Source organism: Herpailurus yagouaroundi, unplaced genomic scaffold (assembly GCF_014898765.1).
Source record: "Herpailurus yagouaroundi ecotype Mexico unplaced genomic scaffold, PumYag 142, whole genome shotgun sequence".
In the NCBI taxonomy this organism is placed as follows: Eukaryota; Metazoa; Chordata; class Mammalia; order Carnivora; family Felidae; genus Herpailurus; species Herpailurus yagouaroundi.
The window spans coordinates 54,686,188-54,708,233 of NW_024412397.1; the positions used below are offsets into that span (position 1 = coordinate 54,686,188).

At 41.0% G+C, this 22,046-nt stretch overlaps 1 protein-coding gene across 12 annotated transcripts in view; it reads right to left on the minus strand.

Annotated features, from left to right (window-relative positions):
- Window positions 1-22,046, minus strand: part of DLGAP1 (DLG associated protein 1) — an 898,848-nt gene that overhangs the window by 289,823 nt on the left and 586,979 nt on the right. The window contains exon 1 of one of the 12 annotated variants that reach the window (XM_040479305.1): window positions 10,305-10,543. The exons of 10 other annotated variants lie outside the window; for them this stretch is intronic. In XM_040479305.1, coding sequence (XP_040335239.1) covers window positions 10,305-10,355 — 51 coding nt within the window. In that variant the 5' untranslated portion in view covers window positions 10,356-10,543. Of the gene's footprint in view, window positions 1-10,304; window positions 10,544-22,046 lie in introns of those variants that run through there. One more of the 12 variants, XM_040479310.1, reaches the window with a different exon arrangement.

Here is a 22,046-nt window from a genome sequence, read left to right on the forward strand (position 1 = left end):
GCACATCACTATGCAACATTTTTATCCTCAGTTTTTATAGATGTTTTCTCTGAGTACTCGTAAAAGGTAGTGGGATTAGATTCTGTTTCTTCCCTTCTCAAGCACCCTCCTGACTCTGAATGCTGTCACACAGATGGCAGGTGAGTGGTGCCGGCCCACCGAGGAGGCATTGCACTTTTTCGCCCCTCCTGTTATGTGACTTGAATACCTGGCTTGCTCCATTTCGGGCTTGCCACCTGCTCCTGCTCTGAGCTGGCGCACTGACCAGAAGTCATCGCAGAGGGTGGTCAGATTAGGAAGGAGAGAGTCCTCAACCACACATTCTTCCCTCTCCCCTTGGAATGTACCTCTCAAAGGTAGCCTGCATGGCTCTCCTACTGGACACATTGTTTCATCACGATTGTATTTTCCTTTTCTTAGATTCCCTGAATGCTTTTAATGGTTTGGGGCCCACCCCGCCCCCCACCCCCGGGGGCAGGGATTTTGTGTTTTCTTTTGAATAGCACGCTAGAGTTCTGAGCACCCCGTGGCATTCTGTAAAAGTGATAAATACTAATGACGAACAATGAAGCAGGCTCTGGAAGGCCTGGGGCGGGCTCCCGGAGAACTCAGAATGCAGGGGAAAAATAAATCAATTTCTACCAGAAAGGCAAGGTTCAGCCTCTCATTAGATCCAACTGCTACATGTGAGAAAGTGTGTTAATAAAATGGCACAGGGGTTTTGTGAGGGGGTGCCAAACATGTGGATGAGGCTTGCAAGATATGTTTTCCATCTTCTCTCCAATTTTGGGTGTTATGATGTAACAGGGTTTTGGAATCCAAGCATATGTTATTTTCTTTCTTCCTACCCTTTTATGTTTAAACCTCCAGTATAATGAATTAGCTCTTCCTCTTCAATAACTTACAGTGTTTATTTCTTTTCTATAAAAATGAAGCACTTAGACGTATGGTGAAATTTAAGTATATTCCCACTTATGACTCTTCTCAACTCTATTTGTATGTGACTTCTGACTCTAACATGAATATATTAATTTTGGCAAGCAATGGGCATTATTTTTTTTTCCCTCCCCTGCAATGGACATTAATTAATCTTATACTTTATAGAAATGTTTCTTTGGGTTTTTTTTTTCTGTTTTCTTTTTAAGTTTATTCATTTATTTTGAGACAGAGAGAAAATGAGAGAGAGAGAGAAAGAGAGGCACAGAGAAGGGGAGAGAGAGAGAATCCCAGGCAGGCTCCATGCCATCAGCACAGAGTCTGATGTGGGGCTAAAACTCACAAAAAGATCATGACCCCAGTTGCAATCAAGAGTTGGACCCTTAACTGACCAAGCCACCCAGGCGCCCCCAAATGTTTCCTCTTTGTTAATAAAACTTTAACAGTTTTGTTAAACTTTTAAAAAGCATTAGATATCAAACTTTTATTTATTTTTTTTTTTTTAATTTTTTTTTCAACGTTTTTATTTATTTTCGGGACAGAGAGAGACAGAGCATGAACGGGGGAGGGGCAGAGAGAGAGGGAGACACAGAATCGGAAACAGGCTCCAGGCTCCGAGCCGTCAGCCCAGAGCCCGACGCGGGGCTCGAACTCCCGGACCGCGAGATCGTGACCTGGCTGAAGTCGGACGCTTAACCGACTGCGCCACCCAGGCGCCCCGATATCAAACTTTTAAAAACCATTAAATATCATTTATAATTTCATTTTAAGAGAGCAAAGTACCCTGGATTATCAAAGTTCTGTGCAGTGAGGGATGCAGCAAGTACTAACAACTTTTTCCTCTTTCTACATTCCATGACAGTTTGGAAAAGAGACAAAAAAAAAGTTTTTAACCGGCACATTACTAGCTGATGATATCTAATTTCTTAGCAATTGAAAAACAATGTAGATTGGGACAGAGCCAGGGAATTAAAACTGAGGAGGTAAAGAGGCAAAAGGCAGAAATAATGGCCACCCATCTGCAGCAAGAAAGCTTCAGTGAATGGGTAAAACAACTGAGTTTTCCTGGTGCCCTAGCACAACAAAATCACTCTCCTTCCAGAAGCAGAGGGCTTGATTCTAGTGTAGCGAAAGCCAGCAAAAATACAACTAGTCGACTTTACATAAAGAAATCCTAAAATGCTAGTTGTTCTTTTTCTCAAGGCAACTTTTTTTTTTTTTTTTTTTTTTTTTAGCAATTGATCAGTTTCGGTCCCGCTGATCAGGGTCTTTCGATTGTTACGAAATAGCCCATTGTGTGGTTTGTAAGCAAATACCACTAGAACTGCCCAGCAGTTGCAAAGTGGGCATGGTCGGGACAGGTATTTGTGTTGCCTGTGATGTCTGACACTGTGCCTTCCACCCACGGGAAGTCCACATGGATGTATATGGGAAGTGTAGGATTTCACCTTCCCCCAGAGTTACCCTGTTTGGTAGCGAGCTGCAACTTTGTTGTTCAGAGTAAAGAGTAAACTCTTAGAGCCAGGTTAACTATGCAATTCTAAACTTACTAAATATTCAGATGGATGTAGGACGAAGATAAAGTAGTTTACGATTTGTCCCTGAGACTTGGGCATACTAATTGGGCCTTCTGAGTTGCATGCTTGTTGTAGGGAGATGCCGTGCATATTTAATCACTTGACAATTTATTAGTGATGTATTTAATTCTCATAAGATCATTTTATTCCACATGTGATCGTGACACGTTTCACTACTGCTCTCACTTTTATTTTTGTAATAAAAAGATAATAGTAGCATCTGTAAGTAATAGCATCCATGGCACATGACAAATTTATCTTTTTTAAGAAAACAATTGTGAATTTTAGACAATTTGCTCTCAAATGTGAAAGACACTACGTAAAAATCAACCTGTGGTTTAATAAAAAACCTTGCTTCAAAATAAATTAGTGTGCATTTAAAAAAAAATTTTTTTTAACGTTTATTTATTTTTGAGACAGAGAGAGACAGAGCATGAACGGGGGAGGGGCAGAGAGAGGGGGACACAGAATCGGAAGCAGGCTCCAGGCTCCGAGCCATCAGCCCAGAGCCTGACGTGGGGCTCGAACTGACGGACCGCGAGATCATGACCTGAGCTGAAGTCGGACGCTTAACCGACTGAGCCACCCAGGTGCCCCTAAATTTATGTGCATTTAACATGGTACTTTATTTTCCTTTTATAGTCTGCCTTGATTTAAAAAAATGTCATAAAGGAGATGGCAGATCAGATCTGGAAGGTGAAGAAAATCTGTTCTTAAATTCTAGACCAGATATTGAATTGTCATGTGAACTATACAACAGATGATAATGCAATTAACACGTGTATCATGCACGAAGGAGTTCTGGTGCTATTTACTTTTATGATTTCTTACTTTGAAGAGAATTGGATGGAAGGCCTTATTTTCTTTAGACACTGGCTCTGGGATGCATAACCTTTTTTTTTTTTTTTTTTACCCCATGATAACCCTTTTTTTTTTTTCTTTACCCCATGATAAGTCTGCGCATAAGGTACAATTAGTGAATCAATTCATCCCTCCATCTGTTCACATTTATTTTTTGTTCTTGAAGCCCCCTCAAATCTTCTTTTTTCCTGTTTCTACCTTTCTTGAGATATAATTGATATACAACATCGTGTAAGTTTAAGGTATACAACGTATTGGTTTGATGTATGCTGCAAAATGATTACCAGCATAGTTTTAGCTAATACCTCATTCTGTTGATTAAACATACCACCCCCCCCACCCAAGCTTTTTTGTGCTGAGAACATTTAAGATCTACTTTCTTAGCAACCGTTTGCATTTATTGAATGCTTCCTGCATGCCAAGCCCTGGGGGTGCAGAAGAAGTGTTCTCCACAGACTGGTGTTTGCCCCCAGGGACCTCTCTGTCTAAGGAGGAGGGAAAGGTGAACTTAGTGGAGGGGAGGGAGCAGCAGTCATTTAAGTGTGGTGACAACGAAGTGCCGAAACTGGTAGCGAATAGGAACTAGCCAGTGCAGTTAGCCTGGAAGCTGGTTCAAGGAGCTCATACTTGACTCGAGGCTGGAGGGATGGGCAAGACTTTGCCAGCTGGGTCCAGGCAGCGGAGGGTAGGACAGGAGAGGAGAGCTAGCATGCGTGGAGGCATGGCCGTGTGAAAAGGCACAATGTGTTCTGTAGGAAACACCAAATTATGTACAACACGTGGAGATTTCAAATGAAACTAACTTCGCTTCAGCCTACACCTCTCTGGGTAGTGCTAGAAATAGACGAAGTCGAAGGCACTCAGTCTCCTGCTAATAGTCTTGACTTGGCTTAAAGCACCACAAATCTTTTTTCAGAATCCCTTTCCTGGCAGTGTCTTTTTCTATCAGTAATATGGCACTGAGAATAATAGAAAATGGCTCCTTTTGTTTAGGGGACACAGGTCCTCTCTTCTAAAATCCACACTGCCTCAGCATCCTCGCTGCCCAGGGAAATTCCCCAAGCCAGCCTTTCTTCGTAACTGATCACTCTTTCCCGAACCCCATCTGCTCCCTACCCTCCCTGTCACATCACACCCTCAGTCACCGTCCGGCCCTCCCTTCTCCGTGCTTCTGTTTGCGTCTAAAATCCCTGCACATGGCTTCACCCTTTGCCCTTTTACTTCTGGCCTCCCTCTAACACACAGCAGGCGCCCTGATACCTCCCACCACACCTTTCAAACTAGAGGGCCTCTCCACCCCATCATCAGCCTGCGTGATGTCACTTTTCTTATGTTATCAGCTCACTCGGAGTCATCTTGCATTTCCCAAAATATCACCATTGTGTTAGTTTCCTGAGGCTGCTGTTTCAAATGATCCCAAGCTCAGTGGCTTAAAACGACTCACTCGCATTTATTCTCTAACAGCTCTGGAGCCAGAGCTGAGTGGAGACCAGGTTCTGGGCGGGGCTGAGCTCCCTCCGGCAGCTCTGGGGGAGACTCCCTTTCCTTGCCTTTCCATCTTCTAGGGCTGTGTTCCTTGTATTGCTCAGCTCAAGGCACTGCCCTCTGTCTTCAAAACCAGCATCAGAGCATCTTTAAATCTCTCTTCTGCTTCCACGGCCACATGGCCTTCTTCTGCATTCAGATCTCTGTCTGCCTCTCTCTTACAAGGACGCTCGTGACTCCACTTAGGGCCCACCCAGATAGCCCAGGATAATCTCCACTTCCGAACATCCTTGACTAATCACATCTGTAAAGTCACATTTGCCACATAAGGTAACAGCCACAATTTCCTGAGACTAAGACATGGGCATATCTGGGCTATTTTTCCATCTATCTATGTCAACCACCAACCCTGTCATCATGGTGAGATTTTACTCTGCTGAGGTAGACACCATTATGACCTCTGTCTTACAGATGAAGGAACTGAGGCACAGGAAAGTTCGCGGACTTGCTCAAGGCTACCGGATAGAAACACGGTAGAAAGAGGATTCATACCTAGGTCTGTCCAACGTGAAAGCATTTGCTGTGCACACACTGCTTTATCGTCTCTCCCATTCTGTGACTGGGCATCCGGGTGTTGGATCTCGGGGACCACAGGCTGTCATGGTCAGCACAACATGGATCATTTCCCAGACGCCGCGGTATACGTTCCCTCTCTAGCTCTACTTCTAGATGTTTCTTCCACAGAGAATACTGCTAATTAAGCAGCTGGGTGGGTAACAAGCAGTAATTTGCTTTTCCCATGAAAGGCCAGCGGAAGCCTCGTAGGTAGTCTGACATCAGGCTGCGGCTGACAAACATTAAGGAATAACTGAGCTCAGGCAAAAGTGCTCTGGAGAGAGTAATCAGGGAGCAGGACTGGGGTGGGGGGGCGGAATCCGTGCTGAAAAGGACAATAGACTATTGTGAAGCAAAGCAAGGTACTGAAAGAAAGTTCTTCATATTAGGATATATATCATTGTATCACATTTATTGATCTTCTTGGATACTTTTATGACCTTTAATAAAAGTATTAAAGTAGCCCCCCCCAAAAAAAGGACAAATGGAAATGAAACAGAAATGAGAGGTCCAGTGACTCTCACTATGGAGAGAGCAAGAAAGGCAGAAAACGCTGTAGACAGAGGGCCTGCAGAAAAAACCCTGAGAATAAAGAATATGGCACAAAGAAAGGTACTTTCAGATTAACAATAAGGAAAATCTACATTCAGAGCAGACTACTGGAGGCCAAAAAGCCAGTGATCAATCTATTATTCATTTAAAAAACATTTTTAAATGTTTTTATTTAGTTTTGAGAGAGATGGGCAGGGGTGGGGGGGAGGGGCAGAGAGGGAGTCACAGAATCCGAAGCAGGTTCCAGACTCCGAGCTGTCAGCACAGAGCCCGCTGCGGGGCTCGAACTCACGAACCGTGAGATCATGACCTGAGTCAAAGTTGGACGCTTAACCGACTGAGCCACCCAGGCGCCCTTTATCTATTAGTTATTTTTAAGATTAAAATGTTTTCTCATCCTATGGATGTAGTGGGCCATGTGGAGAATAGAAAGAGCTGACCCCTAGCATCACAATGAGCGGCCCATGCCTTAGTATCAGGGTTATTTATGGCAACTTAAGCCTCAGTGGCCTCATTTATAAAATGGGAATAAGAACGAGAAGATGGAAGAATTTATGTGAACTGCTGTAGCACAGGACTTTGTAGGAATGGGTAACAAAGAAACACTGCATTCGGTTTCTGCATCCTCATCAGAACAAAGGGTAATAAAGCTTGTTGAGGAGTCCAAGTATTTATTCATGTGTTCACATGGAATTTACTTTCACTTGTTCGTGGCCACAGATGTGACTAAGAGACTGGCTATCTACCTTCACGGAACCGATAGGCTAGCGGAATAGGCAATCTGGCATAAAATAGCAGAAGCATGGTACGGAAATAACGCTGTGAGAATGATGGGGAGAGGGGAGTGGGTTCAAATCTGGCCAGTCAGAAAGGGCTTCCTGGAGGAAGTGCTGTCTCAGACCAGACGAGAAAGTTGAAAAGGGGCTAAGTAGAGAAGACAGGAGTTTGAGCTGGATGGATAGAAGAGACCAAAGAGGAGGCAGCTCGTGCAAAGGCCCTGAGCAGGACAACACAGCACCTATGAGAAAGTTAAAAGTAGTTCAGGGAGGACTGAAGTGCAAAAACACAGGGAATGTGAAGAAGAGAGGCTGTGAAGGAAAAAGTTCCCTGATTACGTCACACCCTGTAAGTCATGGTAAGGAGGTGGACTTTTTGTCCCAAGGGTAAGGAGGACCCACTGAAGATTGATAAGCAGAAGATTCAGTGATTCTCTCTGCATTTTAGAAAGATTATGTGAGCTAGTATACAAATGACTAGATTAATGGAAAACCAGAGGTGGGAAGACCACTTAGGAGGTATTTGTAATCATCTAGGTGAGAAACGATAATGATTTAACTAGGATAGTGGCAGAGAGAATGGAGAGAAGTGAATAGAAATTAAATTCACGGGACTTGGGGATGAATCCAACCACCTATTCATTCATTCATTCATTCAACCGACTTTTGTGAGCCTGCCTCCGAGATGTGGGGGTGAGGTAGAGGGGAAAAAAAATCAAAGTTTTCCCCCGTGTTTCTGGGTTGAAAATAATGGGTAGATAGTGGTGCTATTTACAGGGGTAGGAAACACAGAATAAGGAGGCTTGTAGGAAAGATACTGAGCCCAGTTTTAGAGGTGATGGGTCTGGAGTAATGCCTTTATTTTTTATAACACAGATATCCTGGGGTCCCCCAGCCTGTGAGCATAAATGCGGTAAGGTTAACAATTAATAACCAAGTCTGGTGATATTTTAGTCCTCTCTCGTCTTTGCTCCTCCTCCACTTAATCCTGATCGTCCCCAAGAATGGGTTTCACGTGTATTTGGGAACAAATCTGTTTGCTGCCTCCTGCTCAGGCTTCCTTGCCACAGTGCCAAGAACTTCTTATGATGGGGGCCATCTGTGACAATGCCACTGCTTCAGTTACTAGCGTCCCTGGTAGATAGCTGCTGTGCCGTCTTTGCTAAGTGTATGCGCACGCGCGTGTGTGCGTGAGTGTAGGGAAGGTGGTGGTGCTGTTTGCACTAGATTTTCTCCTTAATAAATTAACAAGCACAGAGAGTTAACATGTGAGCCTGTAAATAACACATGCCTTGCAGTTGGCATCGCTAAGAAGGTCTGAAAGGACTAACAACTTTGCATCTCATCTTGAAGCACGAGTGGGCTGACCGCTGTGGAAAAAGGAATCCTGGAAAGGATGCTAGTCGAACAGCCTTGCACATTTTCACCATCAGGATGGTTTTAGACAGCAACAGCAGATAAACAAGTGTGCTGGTATGAAGCTTTTCTTAGTTTACAAATGACAGGGACTAGAAAACAACAACCTGGTGGTTACAAAAGTTTGCTTTCTGGTTTGTTTCTTCCAACTTTAAAATAGACACAGTGTGGGGCGCCTGGGTGGCTCGGTCGGTTAAGCGTCCGACTTTGGCTCAGGTCATGAGTTTGAGCCCCACGTCAGGCTCTATGAAGACAGCTCAGAGCCTGGAGCCTGCTTCGGATTCTGTCTCCCTCTTTCTTTGCCCTCCCAGCTCACGCTCTCTCTCTCTCTCTCTCTCTCAAGAAATAAATAAACATTAACAAAAATAAAAAAAAAAATAGACACAGTGCAATGCAGAGGTTCTGGACCAGTGAAACTGAGGAGAAGGGAAATCAGAATTAAGGAAGCAAAACAGTGCGTGGGTGTGGGGCAGCCAAGAATGGTCTGGAGCGACGGGGCGTGAGAGGGAAAGGGGAAAAAGAGGAAAAGAAAATGAACACCTTACAAATCCAAAACAATCCACCATATGGAAGCTTCCAATAGAGTTCTGCAAATAGAGAAGAGCCGTGAAATTGAACATATTTTAAAACTTTGAAGTATGAAGAGTCACATATGTCTGTCTTGGTGTTCTGAAAAATGAACCGTGATGGACAAAAAAGCCACCCTCTGACTTCTCATAGGTTTACTAAATTAGAGGCTTTTCAAAAGAAATGCCTAAAGTTGTAGGTGGAACATGGGTGACCTGTCAGGGGACCGAGTCATCGGTAGCAGTCAGTGGTGCGCCAACTAGCATCCTGTTGAAACTTCAAGGGAAAACGGATATCGTGAACATTTTAAAGGGAGGAAGGATAAAAGTTCTTCATTTTCTATAAAAGTCTGATTGTGATGTTTAAAGATTTCCACAAAACAAAAATATCTGGTGCCCACAGCCCGTTTCCCACGCGCAAAAACAGAATGGGCAGATTGGAACAGTAGGAATGGGAGAAACATTTCCTTTTCATTTCTCCAAAATTTCCCACCTCCTTTGGCTGTTTTGCATAGGACTTCGGAAACCTCTTTTGAGGTCACCTACTTTGAGAGAATAGAGTCTCTGATTTTTCAGGTGACATGGCAGTGAGCCCAGAAAACATAAATCTTAAGTGTATTCTTCATTTCTGTTGGTCTTCTAAAAAAGAAAAGGTGATTGTTTCTTCCCCATCTTGGTAAGTTTTCGTTAGTTTGTGCTAGGCACTGACTAAAATGAAAATCTCACTGTTAAGCACCGAAACTCTGTACCCCAAAAAGCTAAGCCAACCAGGTAATTGTTTCATCCTTCTTATTTTTGATATACAGTAGCCGAGGTAGCAATGAAAGGCTCAGAGAGGTCTGATGGTTTTTAGTCCCATGAACTTTAGTGGATAAACAATCACATTTTCCACATGGACCGAAGTCATTGCAGCCATGGTAAATCAAGAAAGTAATCATGACGAAAATCCACATTACCATTATGCTGCTCTTTTAAAAATACAGCCTTACAAAATAAAACCCACCTACCCCGAAGCTGTGGAATAATTTTAGCAATTGAAAATTACTACCTTCTCTAGAATAACATGTACTTAGAAATAAAAGACGCAGAAACCAACATGATGTATGCATTCTGCTTTCTCTAGAGCACATTCAACATCAATTTACAATATATCATGCCAAATATATTCAATAAGCAGTGCTAAAATAATTTTGTCTGTCTTTGCTGCATCTAAGTATTCTGCTTTTTTAGTAAATTCATTTTGCACTATAGATGATAAAAATATTATTAGAGAGATGTCATTCTTACTAAAAAAGCTGGATTTCTCCCTTAGCCCCTCTGGTACCATAAGCAACCTAATAAACCAAAAAGGGTGCATCGGGGGTACGCTTTATAAAACTGTTCATCCCAAATTCACACACATCGTGAAACATGAAATTCACTCCAGCATGTTAAAAGAAAAATTATGGATTAGCACAGAAATCAAACACAAAGAGACTATTCATTTTCTTTTCCAGAGCCCAGAATTGCCATTAGCTTACCTTATTAGCTGAAATGCCAAACAGAATGTCTTTATGGAAAATTAAGTTCATTATTCATCTCAGCTTTGATTTGGTATAGTGCAGCTGAGAGCAGTTAGCTCCTCTCTATGATTTGCCGACGCAAAGTGGGTGAGTAAGGCAGTAAACACAGAACTTGGGAGGTGCGGAGTGGTTGGCCATGGCTCACAACTCTAGACTTGCAACTTTACATTTTCATTCATATGAAGATACTAATGAAATCAAATCTTATAACTAAAGAATAACACTTAAGTAAACAGTGTAGATTTTTAAAGCCCATGCAGTTTTGCATAGCAGTTGTAGAGTCTTGCACACGCACCATCCCAGCAAAATTACATTGCTATCTTTCATTATCTCGGTAGATTCTTAGGCTACTGGCTCACTTCGCAGCACACACAGTGGCTAATGTGTATTCTGTCAAGGAGAAATACACATGGGGGAGTGATCTCCGCAATTTTCTAAAAAAGGAATACTGGCTTGTCTGACTAGCGATGGAAAGACAGATGCATTTTACAGTTTTGAAGATAAGTATACAGACACACATAAATTGGATACAACATTCTAATAGCTAATGCAGACAGAGACGTTAGGGTTCCAACAGTAAAATAAGAATAGATACCTGTCTTCTGAATATCAAATTCACCTAAAATAAGTCATATTCTTTAATAATTCCTTAATTTTCTTCAAACCAATTAAACCGGTTTCAGAAACCCTTGGGCAAACACAAGAGTTTGTCTCCTTCCCAGATGGGCAAAGGAAGGACGCTGCAATCAGTGTCCTCTCCCAGGTGTTTTACTTCACAGAATTTGAACATTTATTAAAATCCAGCTTTAACAAGTAAAATGTGCCATCATAACAGCCAGACAAGTCCAAGATTATCAACAGACAAGGGCAACATGACTGAGCAAAGTAATTTTAGCTTAAAGACTTTGAAACCTTTCTTGTCTTTGTCACCTTGCAAAACCAGACCCTAAAACTCTCCTCTCCTGAATTAGTGAGAACATAGCCGCCTCTAGTGAGCAATGATAAAGGAAAAGCAATAATTAAGTGATTGATTTGCCTCAAAATGTGAAGCAGAGTTACCGTATGACTCATACTTCAGTATCCAAGAGAAATGAAAACATGTGTCCACACAAAAGTTTGTACACAAATGTTGATAGCACCATTATGCACAAGAGCCAAGAAATGGAAACAACCCTAATTTCCATCAGCTGGCGAATGGTTAAAAATATGTGGTATATCTACACAATGGAATATTATTTGGCATTAAAAATAAATTAAGTGTTGATATATGCTATAACATGGATGAATCTTGAAAATAGTAGGCTGATTGAAGAAGCTAGTCACAAAAGATTACATCTTGTATGATACTATGTATATAAAATGCTCAGAATAAGCAGAATCTATGGAGATAGAAAGTGGATTCGTGGTCACCCTGGGCACAGGGTAGCAGTACGGGGAAGAGAATGCTAATAAATAGAGTTTCTTATTGAGGTGGTGAAAATGTCCATATCTTAGGTTGTGATGATGTTTGCACAACGCTGTGGATATACTAAAACCATTAAATTCTATATTTTTAATAAGGGAATCTTATGGTTGGTAAATTATATGTCAATAAACATATTAATAAAATTATTAATTTGCCATGGAAACACTGCCATATAGTGTTTGTAATGATAAGAATTAGTCATATAAAGTAAATTCTGCAGAAAGTAGATGGGGAGAAATGGTGGGGGGGGGGGAGACTGAGGATAATGCCAAATGTAGGAAACCCTTGGGGATTCATGAGCTATAGACCTGACCAAAGGGACCATTTGTGTTGATGTTTAGTCATGGCTAATTTTCAGTAAAGAAAAAATGTCCCCAAACCAGAGAGAGTGAGGGGAAGAGGAAGGAGAGGGGGAGGATGACAATAAAGGAAGAGGAGGAAAAAGAGAAGAAAGAGGAAAAGGAAAAAATAGAAGGAGAATAGGGACAGACTTGCTTTTGATGAATAAGGGCAGATGATTCAAGAGGGAAAACAGGATCACAACTCTTAATTCTGTTGAGATGATATCAAATGACCTAGATGAGAATAAAAAGCAAGAAAGATTGTACAAGGAGGGTTTTGAAGTGTTCCCATTAAAGGAACTTGTTTCATACACGAGAGATGAGTTTTCCATCAAGGATGAATACAGGTAAGTGATGAGCATCTATAAGAATTGCACCAAGATGGGGGCACCTGGGTGGCTCAGTTGGCTAAGAATCTGGCTCTTGATTTCAGCTCAGGGTCGTGAGTTCAAGCCCCACATTGGGCTCCACATTGGACATGGAGCCTACTAAAAAAATGAAACAAAACAAAAAAACAAAACAGACAAAACCAAAAACTAAAAACCAAAAAAAAAAAAAAAAAAAAAAAATTAAAGGAAAAAAAATCCAAACACAATTTTAAGAAGAGGCCTTTTAAAAAGATATAAACTGGAACAAATAGAAGAACAAAGATAATCCCAAGCCTTGGTCCAGATGGTATAACGGTATAACAGATGATGATGAAGGAGGAGGAAGAGGAGGAGGAGCAGTGGGGAGGAGGGAGGAAGAGGACAAAACATCAAGCTCTCAAGCTCTCCCATTTTCTCTATCAAAGAAAATGATCTACAAGATGGTACATGTAGAAGAAGAAGCATGGGGAAGAGAAGTTTGGATTCCAGGAAAACGTCTTGTATGCAGATGACTCATAAATTTACATTTTCATTCCCGCTTTCCCATAGGAGCTTCAGGTCCTTGACACATTCACTTAGATACTTTACAGCATGTCATCCACAGGAGCATCCAAATCAAGCTCATTTTCTCCTCCCGGCTCCCCTGCCCACTCCTGACTGAAGCTCTACCAGAGTCCCCACTTGAGGGAATGGAAACACCATCTTCCATGCAAGTCAGAAACATAGGTCCCGTACTGGACACTTCCTTCTCCCTCTGCATCACCAAGTCCTACAGATTTGGAATCTCTGGAAATTATCCAACTTTTGCCTCAATATCACCATCTCCACCCTAGTCCCAGCCGCCAGGATCTTTCACTTGGGATGTATATTTTACCTTTCGTGGCTTCTTCCACGTTTCTTATTGTTTCACTCCATCTAAAGGGATGTTTTCAGAAGGCAAAGCGAATGTCAGCTTTCCCTACTTCTACCCTCCTCCACACAACAGTGAGAATATAAAGATTCAAAATTTAAACACAACCCCAGGGCCTTGAATGATATAGTGCTGCATATCTTCCCAACCTCCTCTTGCACTATCTTGGTGACCCAGCCACACTAGATTTATCTCTGACCCTTTTGTTTCTTCCTGCCTTTGCATGATTCCCTTCATTCATAGTCTAATTGACTAGTTCTTCCTTCAGACCTAATCTCAGTCATCACTTCCTAGGGCGTGCTTCTCTGAAGTTCTGTCCGTAATTATTAGAGTATCATAATCTCCTTCACAGGTACTGAGCAAAGTGGTCCCTTCGGATGGGTTTGTACTTGTGAGCGGTGGGCTCAGAAGGTGCATGGGCCACTACATTCTTGGCATCTTTGAAGAGACTTGGCTTCCATTGAGTCTCTTAGTTAAATGAACTATGGAGAGATCTACCTCCCCATTGGTCACTCTCCTAAAAAGACAAGTAAGAGGAATGCATTGCATGGAGGAAAAGCAGGGAATAAGCATTCTGGGCGTTAGGGACCCAGCAGTCTTATCTTAGGTGCAAGATGTTTATGTAGTGTTAAGAAATACCAGTTGCCCAATCCCTTAGAATCCGTAGGGGCCCTAGTCCTGTGGGAAGCTCGATTCTGCCAATTCCTCCCACTAAAGAAAAGGGCAGCCCTGACTGCAGACAAGGGACAGCTCCCACCACAGTTCATCAGGAGCCCTTGCCATAGTAGTAAATTTAAATTTATTTGTGCAGTCGATTTTAGTAATATTTATTTCCCCACTGACAATAAGAAGCATGAGAGTAGGGATCATGTCTGTTTCTGATCATCACTGTATCCTTTGCAACTACACAGGGCCTGGCAACAGTAGGCATTTAATAAATATTTCTTGAATGAATAAAGGAAAGAGCTCTGAAGTTGGCAGGCTGTGGTGAGAGGGTGATGACAGTATAATTGCTACTAGCAAAATAATTTAAAGCATGTGTTCTGTGTTGGGAGTCAGGGCTATTCTTCTTCATTATAAAATCTGATCATTCTCTTTTTCCCTGGTCAACATGGCTCTGATGTCACCACTGCATGAAGATCCACTGTTAGTCAAACACATGCCTTTTGCTTAGAAAATTAGCATGCAGGATGTTAATTTAAAATATCATAAGATTTACTAGATTAATAGGTTAATAAATTGATTTTCTCAATAAGGACATTTTCCTTTTTAAAAAGAGGACACACCTAGGGGTGCCTGGGTGGCTCAGTCGGTTGAGTGTCCGACTTAGGCTCAGGTCATGATCTCACAGTTCATGTGTTCGAGCCTCGCATCAGGCTCTGTGCTGACAGCCCGGAGCCTGGAGCCTGGTTTGGGTTCTGTGTCTCCGTCTCTCTCTCTCTCTCTCTCTCTCTCTCTCTCTCTCTCTTTCTCTGTCCCTCCCCCTCTTGCACTCTGTCTCTCTCTCTCTCTCAAAAATAAATAATGAACATTAGAAAAAATTAAAAAAAAAAAAAGAGGACACACCTGAAAACACTCAGCTTAAGTTTTTGTGCCCAGGCAAATGATATCTTTATGTACTCAAAGAACTTTTGGTAGGACCCCAGAATCCAGGTAGCTAATCTTAAAGATTGTTCAAGAAAGTGCAGTAGCAAAAGACAAAGATAGAGAAGGCTTTTAAATCATCCAAGAGATAACAGCTTGATAGGCTTGAACTTACAAGGCAACATCATCCTAGAATAGGCTGTTAAATAGTAGGTCTCCTAGCGCGAAGAGAAACGGCCCGGGTTTATGAAGAAGTTAGTAAGAAAAGCTGACCGTGCTTTGCTTTTATTTTTATGTTAGGAAAGCACCTTGGTCGATAGGTAAACACATGCTCTGAGCTTTCTTATGCAAACTCATTTTTGCAGAAAGAAAAGAGCAGGAAAATATTTCTAAATATTAACAGGACTGGTTTTCACAGAAACTGAATTTTTTCTCCCTTCTCCTCCTGGAATCCATTCCAAAGAACAAAAACAGCAGCACAACAAAACGAAGAGAAGCCCACAAATCATATTTTCAGCAAAACCGGCAGAAGATGCGCCAACTCCAAAGTCGGAGTCCAGCGGGAAGCCAAGGAGGGAAGTCACAATAATGTGGCAGGTAAATTAGAGGCGTGAGGGGGACCTGGATGCAGCGGAGCTCCGTCAAATACACAGTCGTCCAAAGTGAGGACCTCAGTGTGAGAGGAAAGCCGTGGAAAGGTCTGGAACTAACGTAGGTGGTGGAGTATAAGTGGGCAACTTTCATTAAGGGCCAGAACAATTCTTTCTCAAGATGACTGTATCCTTTGTGTCCCCATACAACAGGCAGCCTGTGTGAAGTAATTGAAGGAGAAAAGAACTAGGTTTGGTCTGAGGGTTGGAGGATGTGTGACTCCGTAGATGCATCATATTATAAAGAAACGGTTTAAACTGTAGCAACAGCAAAGGCAGCCCTTGGTTCTTGGGAAACTACTGCCCACCATTCCCTCTGAAGGAACCTTCTGATTCTCTAGGAAAATATAACTCATTCAGATAGGAGTCACATAAAAGGAATACACATACAGGTACTATAAAGAATATAAAAAAGGGGCGCCTGGGTGGCTCAGTTGGTTGGGCATCCGACTCTTGAGTGAGGCTCCGGTCACGATCTCACAGTTTGTGGGTTTGAGCCCCACGTCGGGCTTTGCGCTGACAGTGTGGAGCCTGCTTCAGAGTCTCTGTCTCCCTCCCTCTCTCTGCCTCTCCCCTGCTTGCATGCACGTGTGCTCTCTCTCAAAAATAAACATTAAAAAAAAAAAAGAATATAAAAAAGAGTAAATAATAAAAATGCACTGGGAAAAGATGTTGCCACAAAGAAGATTGGAAACATACCCCAAATTCAAAACATAATTAATGAAGCAATTACAGCTATAAAAGAAGATCACAAAGAAGAATTATAAACACTCAGGGAAGAAATGAGGATACCAGAAAAGGTTGCTTGTAGACAGCTGGAGGATGCGACATAGGAACAGGCAGAACTGAAGGAAAGGAAGGTAAATGAAGGGACAGGAAAGATAAAAACAGAAAAGAGCAGGGAAGTGGTGATAAAAAGACAAGGATTAGAGAAGCAAGGAAATCTATCCAACATATGGATGGCTGTAATTCTGAAGAAGAAAATCAAAGTAATAGCATAAAATAATTAACTTAAAATATAATTCAATGAAGTTTTGCTGAAATAAAAAAAAAAAGGCTCAACTTGATTTAATGAAAAGGTACCCATTTTATCAGTGACAAGCCATTCAGAATGATCAACATAAAGACATATCTCAGAGAAACTATTGGAAACAACCCTTTAGGCAGTTGGGCAGAAAGATAAAATCCAGGTTGAAGGAGAAAAAAGGAGGTTGAGATCAGATAACCCACAGAAACACTTAACCTCAGAACATAGGAGAGCAGTATCTATAAGATATCAAGCCCAGAAAGCAGAAGCCAAGAATTTTCTATCCAGTCAAGCTCTCCTTCAAGTATAAAGACTCAAGTGAAAACATGGCTTTGAACAGGCAGGAATTTGGGTTATGTTGCTCAAATGAGCCTTTCTAGGGGGAAAATAATAGGGAACAAGCTATAGACAGGCATGATGTCAACAGAAAAATGTCAGCAAAGAACCAATCGCTAACATTCCCACGTTCAGTGCAGCATTATCTATAATTGCCAAGATATGGAAACGACATCGGTGTCCCCTGGTGGATGAATGGATAAAGGAGATGTGGTGCACATATAATGGAATATTACTTGGCCATAGAAAGAAGGAAATCCTGCCATTTGTAACAGCATGGATGGATTTCGAAATCTAAAAAAACAAAACAAAACAAAAACAACCCAAAAGCGAGCTCCTGGATACAGAGAACAGATCGGTGGTTGCCAGGGGCGGAGGGTTGGGGGTGGATGCAATTGTTAAAGATCAATTGTACACACTTCCAGTTGTAAAATACCTAAGTCCTGGGAATGTAATGTACAGCAGGGTAACTATAGTTAATAATACTGCAATGCATATTTGAAAGTTGCTAAGAGACTAGATCGTGAAAGTTTTCATCCCAAGAAAAACGTTTTTTTTTTTTTTTTGTAATCATGTGTGATGATGACTGTTAATCAGACTTAGTGTGGTGATCATTTCATGATAGATATAAATCTGAAATCATTATGTGGTACACCTGAGACAAATGTAATGTTACATTTCAGTTACACATAATAAAAATAAAAGTAGCAATAGAAATAACTGGCCAAAACCTAGTTCAGTACATTTTAGAAGAAATCCACCTTCTTCACGGATTTAAAAGGGATGATCCAACATTACACAAAGTTCCTGTCAGACACACTTTAAGCATTGTTTTCTATTTCTAATTTGTCATAATTTTTAATTCAATCATTAGTAGCTGTTGAATATTACAAAATATAATTTATGCATACATTAAGATAATCATATAGTTTTTTCCTTTAATTTCCTAATGCTGTGAAGTATGTATCTTTTCTAATGTTAAGCTTTCCTCTCATTACCAAATAAATCCCATCTGGTCATGTTATTTTACATTGTTTATAATTATTTAATTTTGTTGAAATAGTTATCGAGAATTTTTGCATCAGAAGCGCCTGGGTAAGTGTCTGACTCTTGATTTCAGCTCAGGTCAGGATCCCACAGTTTGTGAGATTGAGCCCCGTGTCAGGCTCTGTGCTGACCTAGGTGGAACGTGCTTGGGATTCTCTCTTCCTCTCTCTCTCTCTGCCCTTCCCCCGCTTGTGCGCACGCTCTCTCTCTCTCTCTCTCTCTCAAAATAAATAAATAAACTTAAAGAATTTTTACATCAAGTTCATTATAAACAAATTGCATTAAAAGTTTCCTTTTTCAAACTGCCTTTGTCTAAGATTATACTAAATCCTAAAATGAATTTGATGAACTTGGCATCTTTTTTTGTTCAGATCTCCAGAAGAATTTTTATGTAACAGGGATTACCCCTACCTTGCAAGTTTCCTAGAACCTTTGGGTCTGGTCTTTTTTTTTTTTTCTGAGTAAATTTTAAGTTAATGTGTTAATTTCTTAAACTGCCATGGATATGGTTTCTGTTTTTATTACATTTTGACGAATTTAGTTTTCTAAGATTATCCACTTGTTTTCAATATATTGGTATGAAGTCTGTTTCTGTTCTGTTCATGGGATAGATTTAATATCTCCTGTATCCTTGTTCTTTTCTACACCCCTAATGGTGTTTATTTGATGCTTTCTTTTTTTCTCTTCGGTGAGTTTATTCAGAGATTGCTCCATATTATCAGTATTTTTTAAAGAATAGCAACAACACAAAAAGATTCACAGTGATTATCTCTGGATGATTTCTAGGATCTTTATTTTCTTACGTAGTTAAAAAAAAATCTCCCCAATAAATATATATTAACTTTATAAACCTCCCCCGTAATGCTTGATGAAAAAAAATTTTTTTAATGTTTATTTTTGAGAGAGAGAGAGAATGAGAGAGAGACAGACAGAGTGTGAGCAGGGGGGAGGGGCAGAGACGGAGGGAGACACAGAACCCGAAGCAGGCTCCAGGCTCTGAGCTGTCAGCACAGAGCCCCATGTGGGACTTGAACTCACAAATGGTGATATCATGACCTGAACTGAAGTTGGATGTTTAACCGACTGAGCCACCCAGGTGCCCCTGATTTTTTAAAAAGAAATGAGCTCACAGGTACAAAGAACAGATTGGTATCATTTAACAAAATGAAAACCTTTTAAACATAATAAGGAAGTATAGACTGGATATGAGATTTATAACTGGTTGAATGATTTTCCCTATATGGTATAGAAATCATTTCATGAAAAACCGTAGGATGGTCTGCAGTTGAATGCATAAGCCTCTGTTTTGGGCCCTATTCTGAACATTTTTTAATTATCAACTTCGATGATGATATATTAGACACTTATGAGATTTACAATATAACACATCTTGGGAAAACATTTAAAATATTGTATTTCAGGGGTGCCTGGGTGGCGCAGTCGGTTAAGCGTCCGACTTCAGCCAGGTCACGATCTCGCGGTCCGTGAGTTCCAGCCCCGCGTCGGGCTCTGGGCTGATGGCTCAGAGCCTGGAGCCTGTTTCCGATTCTGTGTCTCCCTCTCTCTCTGCCCCTCCCCCGTTCATGTTCTGTCTCTCTCTGTCCCAAAAAAATAAATAAACGTTGAAAAAAAATTTTTTTTAAATCTTGTATTTCAGATTTAGTTTTAGATTGTATTTCAGATTCTCCATTTTGACAGAAAAAAAACATTCGTTTTGGTAGTCCAATGGCAGGTACATTGGAAGCAAGCTATGCCTTCCTCAAGATTCTACTGCATTTGCTGGAAAATTATAGTAAGAAATAAATAACACCAAAGTAACTATCAATATAAATGGTGTTTCCTGGAATAGTGCACAACTTGCACAACAGGGAGGGGTACCTCTAACCTGGAAAGACATATTCATATCTATGAGGTGACCTTTTTTTAAATGCTTATTTATTTATTTTAAAAGAGACAGAGAGAGTCGGGGAAGGGCAGAAAGAGAGAGAGAGAGTCTCTTAAGCAGGGTCCACGCTCAGCACAGAGTCCGACGTGGGGCTCCATCCCACGAAACATGAGATCACGACCTGAGCCGAAATCAAGAATGGCGGCTCGGCCGGTTGAGCCACCCAGGCACCCCTATAAGGTGACATTTAATAAAGATACATATGGTAGTTTGCATAACGTCAAGTCATTTAAGTGCACAGTTCAGGGTGGGAGAAACACGTCAACATGATTTTCTATGAAAAACTGGCTCACAGATTTTACCTGAGTGTAAAACAGGTTGACATGGTGCCAGGCAAGCTAGCACACTGATAGAGTGTTCGTGTCCAGATATCTTCAGTGGACGCTGTGAAGTCCGAATTCAACTGAAATGTGGCTCACACAACTATACCACAAGTTAAGAGGGATGCTGCTTTTCTTGGAACTAGATAGGAGTTGTCACTTGGGATGCTGAAAAGTCCTGTTCTCAGAGAACTGATGAAGGAACTAGGTCTTTTGAAGAGCGAGCCATGAAGACTTAGGGAAAAATAATAAATCCTTAAGTGTTTGAAGAATTGCCAGGTGAACGAGTCATTTGATTTACTTCACCTCACACTTAACATCCAGGCTAAAGGAGGTGGATCTGTGTTGCAAGAGGGAAGAATCTTCTACAAAGGTGTCAGGAATGGACACAGGTACTGGGTGAAAATTCAGATAATCTTTCTCCAATGGGTAATATGTATAAAAATCCTTAACATTTTGCATGCCCATTGGCTGGGCTAGTCTAATTCTAGGAATTTCTACTGAATAAATAATTTGATACTCCCCGAGGCATTTGGAACAGTAAAAGATTTGGATATGTTACTAAATAAAGAAGAGGAAAGGAAAAAAAAACAAAAGAGACACAGAGAGAAAAAACAAGAGAATGGGGGCAAAGAGAACTGGGGAGAGGATGAACTCCATGAAACAAAAACTACTATTCTAAGGATGGGGGTGGAAAGGACAGCGAGATATTATTAGAAAATTGCCAGTCAAAATAAGGTTGGATGCAGGCCACTGAGGCAATGGCCCAATTTTTTTCTTAATTAGATGAGAGAATTGTGATTGCTAAAATAAAACTCAGATTGAGGATCTCTAGTGAAGTGAGGTCAACAAAAATAGCTAATAGGTGGGAAATTACTTTAGTCATTTGAAAGTGAAGAAACCTATTACAAATGGGTGTTAAATTGGTTGCAGTTGTAGAGACAGAAAAGGGATTCGGGTGTAGATTATTGTATGTTATACTGCTGCATAAAGAGGGTTTCAGCATGTAGTTGCTAAGGAGATGCTCATTTTAGAAGTGTGCACTCGAGGTTAGACAGTAGTCCAGACATTTGTGATTATCTCCATCTGAAAATGATGGAGTGAAAGTCTCCGCAGAATAATTATTCCAAATTAGAATACTTAGATGATCTTAAGATACTAAGAGTTGCTTGTACTTCTGGTTTTGAATCGAAGAACAGTGCATAACATGTGGAAAGGCTAACCAGAAAAAAAGCTCCCACATCTTATTGAAAAAGATACTTATGGCATTATTCATAATGGTGAAAAACTGAACAAAAATTCAAACGCTAAATAACAGAGACATGGATATTCTGACCATGGTGTATTAGCATACGTCAATAGCTATGCATATTTTCATTAAAATGAGTGACGTTAAAAATAATAAGCATTTGGGGCGCCTGGGTGGCTCAGTCGGTTAAGCGTCCGACCTCAGCTCAGGTCATGATCTCCCAGTCTGTGGGTTCGAGCCCCGCGTCAGGCTCTGTGCTGACCGCTCAGAGCCTGGAGCCTGTTTCGGATTCTGTGTCTCCCTCTTTCTCTGACCCTCCCCTGTTCATGCTCTCTCTCTCTCTCTCTCTCTCTCTGTCTCAAAAATAAATAAATGTTAAAAAAAATTAAATAAAATAATAAGCATTTATTAAAACGATAAGCATTCATATGCATACAAACGTATACAAAATTATATTT